Source organism: Leptonotus elevatus, chromosome 3 (assembly GCF_054856555.1).
Source record: "Leptonotus elevatus isolate MCC_2025b chromosome 3, RoL_Lele_1.0, whole genome shotgun sequence".
NCBI classification, from domain to species: Eukaryota; Metazoa; Chordata; class Actinopteri; order Syngnathiformes; family Syngnathidae; genus Leptonotus; species Leptonotus elevatus.
In genome coordinates this window covers 526,112-539,827 of record NC_141241.1, presented here as the reverse complement: position 1 = coordinate 539,827, position 13,716 = coordinate 526,112, and the positions used below count along the sequence as shown (strand labels likewise).

Below are 13,716 nucleotides of genomic sequence, written 5' to 3'. Positions count from 1 at the left end.
GCGCGAACGAAATGCGCCATTCGGACGTGTTGACTTTGGTTGGGTTGCGCTTCAGGTGGCGGTGTAGTACCGTCACGTGCCTCCGACGCAGGTTGGCGCGGGTTCGCTTTCATACGCGTGCTAACAAAAGTGGAAAAAATGGCCAACTAATAGAAATTGTTGAAAGGAATTTTTGACGTCTCTAGCCGTCAATGGCAATGAATGAGTTGATTTGGAATTCAATGTAATTCAATTGATGTTCCATAATGAATCAAAAAATGAAGGGAAAAAAATCGTCATCGGGTGGAACTGAAGCCAATCGAATCAAAATTGCATCGAACTGAAATCGAATCGATTGAGGACATTTAAATCGATACCCGGCCCGACTCACCCGTGTACGAGAGGAGGTCACGTGACATCCAGATGGCAACGGTTGGTCAATTTGTGCCCTGATGTCGCCTGGCGACCGCTCCAGAATTTGCGACCTTCCCACTTGTCCTGCATTTCCTTTTCTCTCCTCAAGCCAACGGTTCCGAGTCCGAAGTCGGGGTTTGCTCCACCTGGGGGCGCTCTCACTGGCGCACGGCCGACGGCGCCTTCTTCCGCCTGCCGTCGTCGTGCAACTACCGACTGGTCGCCGACTGCGACGACGCCTACGAGAGGTTCAACGTGCAGGCCAGACGGCGGACGGCGGACGGCGACGGCGCCGGCGCCATCCGGGCGGTGCTGGTGAGGTTGGATGCCGACGTGCTGGAACTGCGAGCCGACGGCGACGTGCGCGTCGACGGCAAGCGGTGAGCGGACGCACGCCGCGAATGGCGGCAGGATTTTTCCCGCCGTGTCTGTGAAAGTTTCACCTCGCTCTGCCACGCACGCGCATTTGGACCACGCATGCCACCTGGTGGTCAACCAGAAAAGCTTTTTTGCCATCCCGCATAATAAACATGTCATCGGTTGTAATAAAAATGCATGTCAAGCAATTTCAAATGTCAAACGTATCGCTTTAAAGACCATGCTTTGCGATACGTCTGGTATCGCGATACGGCTCGTCTCGTATCGTGAGGTTGTTGGCAGCTCTGGTAAAAACCCTGCCACAGCCCCTCGTGCTAGCTAGCTAGCTCCCCGGGTGCTTGTTTACCTGCTAGGCAGCTAGCTAGCTAAAGCCAAACTGTGGCATGGTTTTTACTGACTGGACCTGGATAAAGTGCTAGCTAGAGAGCTAGCTAGCTAGCTGGCTAGCACGAGGTGCTAAAGCCAAACTGTGTTTTTACATTGACCACAAAAACCTTCCTTTCTGGTGATTCGCTGTCGAGCTCTATAGCGCCAACTATTGCCGAGGAGGACTTTGTCAATGTCCATTTAAGAAAAAGGTTTGTCTGTGTGTGCGCAGCGTGTCACTTCCTGTTGTGCAGCCGGCAATGACGATCAAGAAAAGTTCATCCGGCGTCCTCGTCAAGGCCAAACTTGGAATGACAGTTGTCTGGAACCTGGGCGACGCCCTCAACGTACGTTCACGCACGCACGCGCATTCAACCTTATTTTCAAGTCAACTTCAATGCGTGCTTCAAAGTATACTTGAATGTGTAAAACGTGTACTTCCAAGTTGAAAAGGTGCATTTTTTGGGCAGAAAAAAATACCGATTACCAACGAATCTGCCGATTATTTAAAGACGTATATTTAATGCAAAAAATTGTGTTTCCACAGTATTTGTGTGTGAATATTCATTATTTGAAGGAAAAACACTCCCAAAGTTGATGCTAACTTCTTGCTAGCATTTGAATGGGATTTTCCCTTCACTTTTAGCATTAGCGCTATTGCGCACAAGCAGAGGTGGCAAATCCAGGTCCAGAAAGTCAAAACCCTGCCACAGTTTGGCTTTAGCCCCAGATGCTAGCTAGCTAGCTAGCATCTGGGGCTAAAGCCAAACTGTGGCAGAGATTTTACGATTATTACCTGGATTTTGCACCTCCATAAAAGATACGCTACACACTTGCTAGTGGCTAATGCTACGCAAGCAAATGGTGCATTCAGGGTACTTTCACAGCATCAGAAACTTTGGCTTTCTTCGATGATAACGTTTTAAGGGGAAACGAATCGGCCGATTCGTTTTGTCTGATGTTTGAAGGGCAATAATCGGCCGATTATAATTGGAGGTTGATTAATCGGTCGGGCCCAAGTCATTAAAATGAATCGTATACTTGTCTTCCATTATTGAAAAGCAAAGTTACTGAACAAATGATGTAACTTTAAAAAAATCGCTACAAAAGATGTCATACACTTCCATGACGCCATTTTAGAATGAAAATGCAAAATGAAGATACATTTGGAATCAAAAACTGAAATTGTTTTCAACGGACGTGATGGCTGCAAAACAAAATGTGCCGATGATGTCGTTGCGTGTGTTTCAGATTGAGATTGCCAGCAAGTACAAAGGTTCGGTTTGCGGCCTTTGTGGAAACTTTGACGGCGTTGACGACGAATTTACGGAGAACGGTGAGCGACACAAAAAAGCCACTTGCGCAATTTCTAGCGCTGACGTCGGATGCGCCGGCGTGCAGGAGTGCCGCTGTCCGTCGCCGATTACGCCGAACGCCACAAAGTCAGCGGACCGGCGGAGACGTGCGAGCGGAGCGAAGAGCCGGATGAGCCGCAAAGCCGTCACGACTGCGCCGGCAAGGTCAGCACTCGGATTTTCTTTTCTTATCGACTTTCCAGAGTGCGATTAATCGAAATTCAATGACGATTTTGATTGTTACCCTCCACGATTACAAAATTGGCATAATCGTACAAAAAACACGATTAATACGAGGCCTGCGACGAGTCCTCGCATTGTAAATAAGAGTAAATATAAAAACAATAATAATCAAATTAATAACATTAACAATAATGATCATGAATAAATAAATAATAAAATCCATCCATCCATTTTCTTAATCGCATTTCCTCAGTAGGCGGGGTACACTTTGAACTGGTTGCCCCCATGTAGCTCCGCCCCTGCAGGAACAATCATCAGTTGCCATGGCGATGCAGCAGGCCACGCCCTTTCCTGTCAAAGGGCCATTTCTGAGTTGACGGAGTTGTCGTCGTCGTTGTTTCCAGGAGTTGTGCGCGCAGATGTTGACGATGGCGGCGTTCAGCAGCTGTCACCATCTGGTGGAAACGGACGCCTTCGTGCGCGCGTGCGCGTCCGACGCCTGCCACGCGCCCGCCCACGAGGGTTGGCGCGCCCTGACGGCGGTCTGCCAAAGCCTGTCGGAGTTCTCGCGACGGTGCGTCCGCGCGGGAGGAGCGCCGGGAAGGTGGAGGAACGCCTCCTTCTGCCGTGAGTCGCTCGCCGTGACTGCCGAGTGCGGAGGGCTTTTGTTGTCGCCATGGCAACCAAGCGGTTGTTGTCATGGCGACCGCAAGCAGCGTTAATGTCAGAGGCGGCAAATCCAAGTCCAGAAAGTGAAAACCCTGCCACGGTTTGGCTTTAGCCCCTGATGCTAGCCAGCTAGCTCCCTAGCAGGTAAACGAGCACCATGGCTAGCTAGCTAGCGAGCTAGCGAGCTAGCTAGCTTGCACTTAGAAATTAAACCCCCCCCCCTTTTTTTTTTTAAAGAAAGTGAAAACCCTGCCACGGTTCGGCTTTAGCCCCTGATGCTAGTTAGCTAGCTCCCTAGCAGGTAAACAAGCACCATGGCTAGCTAGCTAGCTAGCTAGGGAGCTAGCTAGCTTGCACTTAGAAATTAACCCCCCCCCTTTTTTTTTAAAGAAAGTGAAAACCCTGCCACGGTTTGGCTTTAGCCCCTGATGCTAGCTAGCTAGCTCCCCAGCAGGTAAACGAGCACCTGGGGCTAAAGCCAAACTGCGGCAGGGTTTTGACTTTGTGGACCTGGTTTTGCCACCTGCGGTGAGGGTTGCTGGTGTGGTGTGAAACCAGACCCAACCGGTTTTGTTTCTTTCAGACCGGCAGTGCCCGTCCGGCATGTCGTTTGCGGAGTGCGCCCCCTCCTGTCCGGACAGCTGCAGCAACCCTCGTGCCAGCCGAACCTGCGACACACAATGCCACGACGCGTGCATGTGCCCCCCCGGTACGTACACGCGTACTTCAATCTCTAACGTACACTTGAACGTGTACTTGAAAGGGGAATGTGCTTAACTCATTGACTGGCAGGCATTTTGACTGAAGCAACCCCCTTCGCTCCCCGCTGTTTGACTGGATTTGGACTGATTTTGCAAGGCCCACAGAATATTGTGTTCTATTGTTATTAAAACATGGAACCTAGCAAAGAAAAAAGATGAGTCTCTTCTATCATCAGGAAAAAAAAGCATATTTCTGTCTGCTTCCATTTTGCAACAATTAGCATTAGCATTAGCTAAGTTTCATCATAATTCACAAATCAGTTGAAAACACTGGAGGGGAAAAGCCTTTTTTGTAACATGGCCCTTGTTGATCTCTTGTACTCTGTTGCCACCTGCTGGCCGTTTCTGTGATAACTACCCTTGCTTTAAGCGTTCTCTTCAGTTCAGAGGCCAAATCAAAGCTTTCTGTATGTTCTAGCATATCCAAAAACATAAAAATACGTTTTTTGGGACACTTAAAGCATTTTTTGGGAGCAAATGAGTTCAACGTGTGCGTGAATGAATACTTTGTGTCTTTGAACTTGCTTCAATGTGTACTTGATGTGCATGTGAGGATGTGCTTGAATGCGTCCTCGAACCTGTTCTCTAAAGTGAACTTGAATGTGGACTTGAATTTGTCGTGACAAGTTGACTTCCTTATATTAAATCCGAATCGGGGGGGGGGGGGGGGACATAGGGGCGGGGTCATGATGACATCAACCGTCTATTGCGAGGGCATGTCCCAACTTGTTCAAACCGGAAGTATGACGTCATAGGAAGTCCATATTTGGGTGGGCGGGGTCAAAATGACATCATCCATCCATTGCTAGGACTTGTTGGGACATGTTCAGACACGTCTGGACGGTACGTACCAGAAGTGAAGGGGCGGAACTTAGGCCGGAAGTTAGGGGCGGAGCAGGAAGTGACGTCACACCGGTCCAAAAGTTTGACGAAAAGTGTCAACTCTCTCTGTGGTGTAACGCTTGAAAGTGTACTGGAAAGTATTTCGATGATGACGATGACGACGATGACGATGATGACGAAGACGACGATGACGACGATGACGATGACAATGATGACGAAGATGATGATGATGATGACGATGATGACGAAGACGACGATGACGATGATGACGATGACGAAGACGACGATGACGATGATGACGACGAAGACGATGACGACGACGACGATGATGACGAAGACAACGATGACGATGAAGACGATGATGACGATGACGATGATGACGAAGACGACGATGACGACGATGACGAAGACGACGATGACAATGATGACGAAGATGATGATGATGATGACGATGATGATGAAGACGACGATGACGATGATGACGATGACGACGATGACGATGATGACGACGAAGACGATGACGACGACGACGATGATGACGATGACGAAGACAACGATGACGATGAAGACGATGATGACGATGACGATGATGACGAAGATGACGACGAAGACGATGATGACGAAGACGACGATGACGACGATGACGAAGACGACGATGACGATGACGATGATGACGAAGATGATGATGACGATGATGACGAAGACGACGATGACGATGATGACGATGACGAAGACGACGATGACGATGATGACGACGAAGACGACGACGATGATGACGATGACGAAGACAACGATGACGATGAAGACGATGATGACGATGACGATGATGACGAAGATGACGACGAAGACGATGATGACGACGAAGACGATGACGACGAAGACGGCGACGAAGACGATGATGACGACGACGAAGACGATGACGATGATGACGATGATGACGATGACGAAGACAACGATGACGATGAAGACGATGATGATGATGATGACGATGATGACGATGACGAAGACAACGATGACGATGAAGACGATGATGATGATGATGACGATGATGAAGACGAAGATGACGACGAAGACGATGATGACGACGAAGACGATGACGACGACGACGAAGACGGCGACGAAGACGATGACGATGATGACGATGATGATGATGACGATGACGAAGACAACGATGACGATGAAGACGATGATGACGATGATGACGATGATGAAGACGAAGATGACGACGAAGACGATGATGACGACGAAGACGATGACGACGACGACGAAGACGGCGACGAAGACGATGACGATGATGACGATGACGAAGACGATGACGACGACGGCGACGACGACGATGACAATGACGAAGACGATGATGACGACGACGATGACGAAGACGATGACGAAGACGGCGACGAAGACGATGACGATGATGACGATGTGGTCATGTGCGCCCCCAGGAACGGTGCTGGACGACATCGGCCACTCGGGCTGCGTGGCCGTCCGTCAGTGTCCTTGTTTCCGGAACCAGCAGGTGTACCCGGCCGGCCGCACCTTCTCGCACAACTGCAGATCATGGTACCACGCGCACACGCACACACGTGTCAATCAATCAATCGATCGATCCGCGCCGTTTGTCGCGTGACCCAGCGTGTGCGCGAGCGGCCGCTGGAAGTGCGCGGAGAATGACGACTGCCCGGGAAGCTGCTCCCTGGTGGGCGGAGCTCACATCAACACCTTTGACGGCAAAGTCTACACTTTCCACGGCGACTGCTCGTACGTGCTCGCCAAGGTAGCGTATGCCTTCAACGTGTACTATCAAGTGTGCGCTAGAAAGGATGCGAGCTTTTGATACATTTGCGAGTATGCGATCTTTAAAGTACGTGGATGCACACTTCAATGTACGCTTAAAAAATGTATGCGAATGCGTACTTTCAAGTGTACTTGAACCTGTACTGGACACGCATGACAAGTGTGCTTGAACGTGTACTTGAAAGTGTAACTGATTGCATACTAGGAGACCTCCTGTGGTGAGAATGTGAAAGTGCGTGGAAGCGCATACTTGAACGTGTACTCTGCTTGAATGCGTACTTTCAAGTGTACTGGAACGCGGCGTCTCCTTTTTCCTCAGAGTAACGGCTCGTCGTTCACGGTGTTGGTGGATCTGGTCCAATGTGGTCGAGCGGACGCCGGGACTTGCCTCAGGGCGGTCACGCTGGCCCTGAACGGCAACTCTGTGGTACGTCAACCCGCCGGGTCGCTTTAATGCGGATGGTTTCTGTTTGTCACCACGGTGACTGCAAACAATCTTTGCGTTGATGTTTTGTCACTGACTGGTCGCCACGACTGGACGAGAGTAGGCCGGTTGCCGTGACTGGGCTGGACGCGAGAGGATTGGTCGCGGCGACCGGACTGGGTGTAAAAGGACGGGTCGCCGAAGCTTGACTGATGTTTTGTCACCTTGGCGACCGTCAACCGCTTAAATGCTGCCCTTTGCATCTGCCCCCCCCCCCCCCCCCCCACCGCCAGGTGGTCAAGGTTCACGCTTCCGGTCAGGTGTTTGTCAACAACATCCTTTCCCAGCTTCCGCTCTTCACACGTGAGTTTCCTCCGCCGCTTCGGTGACGCCGCCGCGGACGCCAAAGTCGCCTCGACGCAGCATCAGGACCGTCCCGCCTCATTGTTGTGATTTGTGGCGGCAGCGGAGGTGAGCATCTCCCGCCCGTCGTCCTTCTACGTGTCGGTCAGCGCCGAGTCGGGTCTCAAGCTCATGCTGCAGATTTCTCCCATCATGCAACTCTTCCTGTCCGCGCCCGCTTGGCTCAAAGGAACCGCATCAGGTGCGTACGTCCGCAACCTAAAGCAAGAATGTTGCCGCAGTGCGCTCGAGTTGCGCAGCGTACTTTCGAGCGTGCTTGAAAATGTGCATTTCCAGTCAACGTTTGTGTATCTGAATGTGTGTTTCAAAGTTGACCTTAAATGGCACGTTCAAGGGCGCTGCAAAGGCTACGAGGTTGCATACTTTGAAGTGCTCTCCAACGTTAGCTTGAATGCGTACTTCAAAGTGAACTTAAATGTTTATTTGAACGCATTCTTTAAAGTGCGCTTGAATGTTGAAGGGACAATTGACTCATTGAGCCCAGTTCATATTTTGTCCAGAATTAATTTGATAACTTTGTTCTTTTTCATGAACAATTACGAACTTTAAAAGCCATTTTTTTCCACTGAAGATGACAAATGAAAACAGCAACGAAACGCTGCGGTTGATCAAGACTTGCAAAAGAAAACGCATGCGACGTCATCGCGCGGCGCAGCCACTTCCTGCTTTTCTTCTTCATCTTTTTAAATGACTGGTGGAGCACATCTCTATGGTGTATAGCGCCACCTACAGCGGCGGAGTCTCAAGATTGGCAAAAGAACAACAGATGGAAACGTCAGTTTCTGAAATTTTCAGCAAATTTGCTTGAAAAATTCCAACTCAATGGACGGAGACCTGCGATTGGCCGGCAACCAGTTGAGGACAAGCGCTTAAGAAAATGGATGCATGGGTGAAAAGTGCGCGTTCCACAGGTTTGTGCGGCAACTTCAACGACGTGATGAGCGACGACTTTGGCGTGCCGAGCGGTCTTGTGGAGGGCGCCGCCGCCGCCTTCGCCAACGCGTGGAAAAGCCGAGCCGGCTGCCCCGACGTGCGCACGCGCTTCGGACACCCGTGCGCTCACGGCATCAGCAAGGGTGAGAGAGGCCGACGTTCAAATCACGTTCAAAGACGCAAAATGCGATTTAGTCACGGCCGGCAACTCGCAAACAAAATCTGCAAAAACAAAAACATCATTCAAAACGAATGCATTTTGTTCTACGCAAAGAAACACAAAAGTATTCATGGCGAGCAGCCTCCTCTCGTCCAGGCCAGTCAAGGCGACCGGTCCTCTCACGTCCAGGCCAGTCAAGGCGACCGGTCCTCTCACGTCCAGGCCAGTCAAGGCGACCGGTCCTCCTCTCGTCCAGGCCAGTCAAGGCGACCGGTCCTCTCACATCCAGGCCAGTCAATGCGACCGGTCCTCCTCTCGTCCAGGCCAGTCAAGGCGACCGGTCCTCTCACGTCCAGGCCAGTCAAGGCGACCGGTCCTCCTCTCGTCCAGGCCAGTCAAGGCGACCGGTCCTCTCACATCCAGGCCAGTCAATGCGACCGGTCCTCCTCTCGTCCAGGCCAGTCAAGGCGACCGGTCCTCTCACGTCCAGGCCAGTCAAGGCGACCGGTCCTCCTCTCGTTCAGGCCAGTCAAGGCGACCGGTCCTCCTCACATCCAGGCCAGTCAATGCGACCGGTCCTCCTCTCGTCCAGGCCAGTCAAGGCGACCGGTCCTCTCACGTCCAGGCCAGTCAAGGCGACCGGTCCTCCTCTCGTCCAGGCCAGTCATGGCGACCGGTCCTCTCACGTCCAGGCCAGTCAAGGCGACCGGTCCTCCTCTCGTCCAGGCCAGTCATGGCGACCGGTCCTCTCACGTCCCGCCCAGTCCCGGTCTTCTCACCCTGTTCCTCACATCACCTTCTTTCCCGTTTCGCCGCATTTGGGTCCGGCAATTCTTCACACCCAGAATGACAGAAAGATCTTTTTTGTAATTGAAGGTCAGGCATTCGTTTGTGAGGACGTTTTGTGTTTACAAAACCCACAGATTTTGTTTGCGAACTGCTCGGGTGCGCGTCCATCCCGTTTTGTGTGTTTGCCGGCTTTTGGCATGATTTCAACTCCAACACGAAACCGTCCCGATAACGATGATGTTTGTTGCTCGCAGACAGCTACGCGCAGTTTTGGTGCGCCAAACTGACGGACGCCAGTTCAGCCTTCGCCGCTTGCCACGCGCTCGTCAGTCCGGACACCTTCAAAGACGTGAGTGGGCGCTCGTCACCGCGCAAACCGGCACGCCATGGCGACCGCGCCGACGACGACGCAATACCGACAACGATGACGCAATACCGCCGATGATGACGCAATACCGACGACGATGACGCAATACCACCGACAATGACGCAATACCGACGACGACGACGCAATACCGACGACGACGACGACGCAATACCGCCGACGATGACGCAATACCGCCGACGCCGCTACGGCGCCGCTGACGATGCTTTTCGCACGCAGAACTGCATGTACGACGCCTGCACGTGCGAGGAAAGCGAGTCGTGCATGTGCGCCGCCGTGTCCGCCTACGTGTACGCGTGCTCTGCAGCGGGAATCCAGATCAGCGGCTGGAGGAACAACCTCTGCGGTCAGTGAACGCACCATCCGGGGACGCTAACGCGAGACGATTCCAAAAATATCAATACGAAATCATCATACCAGGCAAAATAGCAAATGCTAGGCTACGTTAGGCCAAGGTTGCTAAATTGGTACTTAGCGCTGAGACTTATTTAGCATGTTAGCTATAGCATGTTGAGCTAATTGCTAAGCTAATAGCTTGAGTACTAGGGATGTAACGATATCCAAACACGATACGATCATTATCACGATATTGCGGTACTAAAAAAAGATCACAATATTGTAAAAAAAAAAAAGAGCTCGTACAAAAAAATAGGATTAAATATATTATTATGAGTGATTATTCTGATGAGTTACGCACACGCTATTATTGAACAGTTTGACAACGGCAAGTCTCATCAAAAGAGTCAAAAGAGAAAGAATGCAAAAATTGTTTTTCACGACGAGAGTTGTTGTGGCCCAACATTCGTTTGCTTTCACGTCAATAAGCAAACTCAAAACACTGAATAGCAGCTAAATATTCAATATATGATTTTTAAATACATTTTTGTTTAAAACCGCAATTGCAAATATCAGTAATAATTGCAAATAGGCGAACATTTCTATCAAAATATGACACCAAATATTCACTGGAAAAAAATATTAATGAATAAAAAAAATGAAAATATATGATAAATAAAAAATATGAGAAACAAAAACATGCAATGTTATATGCTATAAAACACACACAGGAGAAAACATTTCTCATGAATAAAAAAGGAAATCAACCTTGACGACGATATTGAGGCACTTTTAAAATGGCGATATCACGATATCGACGTTATCGTTACATCCCTGTCGAGTAGCGTGCCACGCGGACGGACGGCACAGCTCGAGCATGTTAGCGTTTGCATGCGAAGCTAATGGCTAAGCTAAAAGCTGACCACGTTCGGCCGAGCGGCCAGATCGGCGCCAAGGACGTAAAGGTGTTGTCGCACCTTGCGCGGCAGGCCACCTGTCCTCGTGCCCGGCCGGCACGGTGTACGGCTACAACATGAGCAGCTGCGGCCGCACGTGCCGCTCGCTCGGCGGCGGGCCGGACCACGCGTGCCGCGCGCAGACGGCGGCGGTGGACGGATGCGGCTGTGCCGAGGGAAGCTACATGGACGGGAGCGGACGCTGCGTGGCCGCCGCGCAGTGCCCGTGTCACCTGGACGGCGACGTCGTCCCGCCCGGACAGACCGCCAGCCGCCTGGGATGCGCATGGTAAGCCCGTTGCTCGCATCCTCGGGACCGATGGGTTGTCGCCATGGCGACCACGAGCGTTTTTATTTAGTGACGGATCACAGCTTGCAAATGTCGCACGTACTTTGAAGTCATTTTGGCCAAAGCGTCTTCTCCTCCTTGACTTTCTGCCACTTTCAGCATCTGCAGAAGTGGCGCCCTCCGCTGCCCCGGAGTAGCAAATGCACCCGGTAGGTACACACGCAAACACGCACACACGTTTGTTCCGTTTTAGTGTTCTGACACAGTGTAGGGCATTTATTTATTTATTTCAACATTATTCGATTATTATTTGTCATGGATCGAGATATGCGGATTTGATGGTCCAATATTTATGATGTTTAACGGCATTAATGATGAATATGGAAGACGATTCGGGCCAGCGAAGAGAGAAAAAAAGTTTGGCAGGATTCTCACTTTCGTCTCGGAATTCCCACTTTCAAGACCAAAATCCGAATCCCGCCAAGCTTTTTTTTCTCTCTTCGCTGGCCCGAATCGTCTTCTGTACAAATATTACTGTATGAATTTTGGCATTTCTTGCATACGAGTTTGAATTTTTGGAAATCTTGTTTCGTGTCGTGACGACGCAGCTCACGAGTGCGCGGCCCCCAAAGTCTACTTGGATTGTTCAGCGGCCCCCCCGGGCTTTACCGGGACCGAATGCGAGAGCAGCTGCGCCACCCTGGACATGGCATGCGTAAGTCGGCACGCACGCACGCACGTCGGCACGCACGCACGTCGGCACGCACGCACGTCGGCACGCACGCACGTCGGCACGCACGGAAGACAAAGACTTCTAAGACTTTCTTTCGCCGCTTCTTTCCGGACAGATCGGCGGCGGCGGCTGCGTGTCAGGGTGCGCGTGTCCCGAGGGTCTGGTGTCGGACGGGCTGGGGGGCTGCATCCAAGCCAGCAAATGTCCGTGCGTCCACAACGGCCACGCCTACCAGCCCGGACAGGTCCTGCAGGTGGACTGCAACACCTGGTGGGTTCCGTCCCATTTGGAGCTTTCCTTTGCTCGACTTTGAAATCAGCGTGCATGAAAATCATGTTTGGATTTCTTCGAGCGACGTTTCTTTATTTTTAATAATAAAAGGCTTACTTTAAAAGGTCACGTTTTTAAAATTGCTTTACTACGTGACGTCGTAAAAAAAAAAAAAAAAGCCTTTTGTTTATTTTTAAACGCCTGACTATACATGGTCATTTATAAACAACACCTTACGCCTGGTCTTTTTTTTAATAACACCTAACTATATATATATATATTTACATTTATATTTGTTTGTTTTTTAAGAAAACAAAACAGCGGCCGGTCAATTATCGTTGCTGCACTGCTAATGTGAAGGATCTGCGCTTTGTGTCAAATGTGTTGGCCCTCTGGGGGCCCCTGCTGGCTAAGTTTATGTGTGCGTGAGTGCAGCACGTGCACAGGCAGAAAGTTCACGTGCACGAGCAAAGCGTGCGACGGCGTGTGCGCTATCTACGGCGACGGGCATCACATCACCTTTGACGGCAAGAGGTTCGACTTGCGCGGGCAGTGCGAACACACGCTCGTGCAGGTAACACACACGCAAAATATGACAATTGCCTGTTCATTCATTCACTGCCATTGACGACTATAGACGTCAAAAATTCATTTAACTCTTTCTATGAGTTTAACATTTTCCCACTTTTGTTAACAAGGGGATGAAAACCTACAATTGTTTTTATTGTACATTAAAACATGTCAAATTTGTGATTAATCGTGAGTTAACTAGTGAAGTCATGCAAAGCCTGACGCCCCTAAATTTTAATTAAAAGTAATAATAATTTTTAATAATCTTTAAAAAAATTAATAATCTTTTTTTTTTAAATAATATTTTCTTTAAAAAAAATCTTATTTAAAAAAAAAGAAGAAAAGATTATGAAAAATTATAGCGATAATTTTTTCAAATTGTAATTATCGCATGACTTGACTCGTTAACTCACGATTAATCACAAATTCTATATCTGTTCTAAATGTACAATAAAAATAATCTAGGCTTTCATACTCTTGTTAACGCAAGTGGAATTTTTTTTAACTAATAGAAATAGTTGCAAGGAATTTTTGACGTCTATAGCCGTCAATGGCAGTGAACGAGTTAATGACGCACGTGCGCGCGCAGGACTACTGCGGAGACGACGAGACGGAGGGAAGCTTCCGGATTCTCAGCGAGAACGTTCCGTGCGGAAGCTCGCCGACCACCACCTGCTCCAAGAACATCAAAATCTTCGTGCAGGTC

The 13,716-nt window shown here is 49.9% G+C and overlaps 1 protein-coding gene across 9 annotated transcripts in view; it reads left to right on the top strand.

Annotated features, from left to right (window-relative positions):
* Window positions 1-1,377: 1,377 nt before the first annotated feature.
* LOC147176525 (mucin-2-like) overlaps window positions 1,378-13,716 on the top strand; it is a 28,779-nt gene continuing 16,440 nt past the window's right edge. For 4 of the 9 annotated variants that reach the window (XM_086071793.1, XM_086071792.1, XM_086071791.1 and 1 more), the window contains exons 1-19: window positions 1,378-1,484; window positions 2,389-2,473; window positions 2,539-2,657; window positions 3,080-3,302; window positions 3,928-4,053; window positions 6,391-6,508; window positions 6,581-6,722; window positions 7,062-7,169; window positions 7,460-7,529; window positions 7,633-7,770; window positions 8,501-8,665; window positions 9,726-9,820; window positions 10,076-10,202; window positions 11,182-11,437; window positions 11,597-11,646; window positions 12,046-12,152; window positions 12,286-12,440; window positions 12,876-13,014; window positions 13,600-13,713. In XM_086071793.1, coding sequence (XP_085927919.1) covers window positions 1,398-1,484; window positions 2,389-2,473; window positions 2,539-2,657; window positions 3,080-3,302; window positions 3,928-4,053; window positions 6,391-6,508; window positions 6,581-6,722; window positions 7,062-7,169; window positions 7,460-7,529; window positions 7,633-7,770; window positions 8,501-8,665; window positions 9,726-9,820; window positions 10,076-10,202; window positions 11,182-11,437; window positions 11,597-11,646; window positions 12,046-12,152; window positions 12,286-12,440; window positions 12,876-13,014; window positions 13,600-13,713 — 2,424 coding nt within the window. In that variant the 5' untranslated portion in view covers window positions 1,378-1,397. Of the gene's footprint in view, window positions 1,485-2,388; window positions 2,474-2,538; window positions 2,658-3,079; window positions 3,303-3,331; window positions 3,489-3,927; window positions 4,054-6,390; window positions 6,509-6,580; window positions 6,723-7,061; window positions 7,170-7,459; window positions 7,530-7,632; window positions 7,771-8,500; window positions 8,666-9,725; window positions 9,821-10,075; window positions 10,203-11,181; window positions 11,438-11,596; window positions 11,647-12,045; window positions 12,153-12,285; window positions 12,441-12,875; window positions 13,015-13,599; window positions 13,714-13,716 lie in introns of those variants that run through there. The other 5 variants (XM_086071794.1, XM_086071796.1, XM_086071795.1 and 2 more) reach the window with 5 other exon arrangements.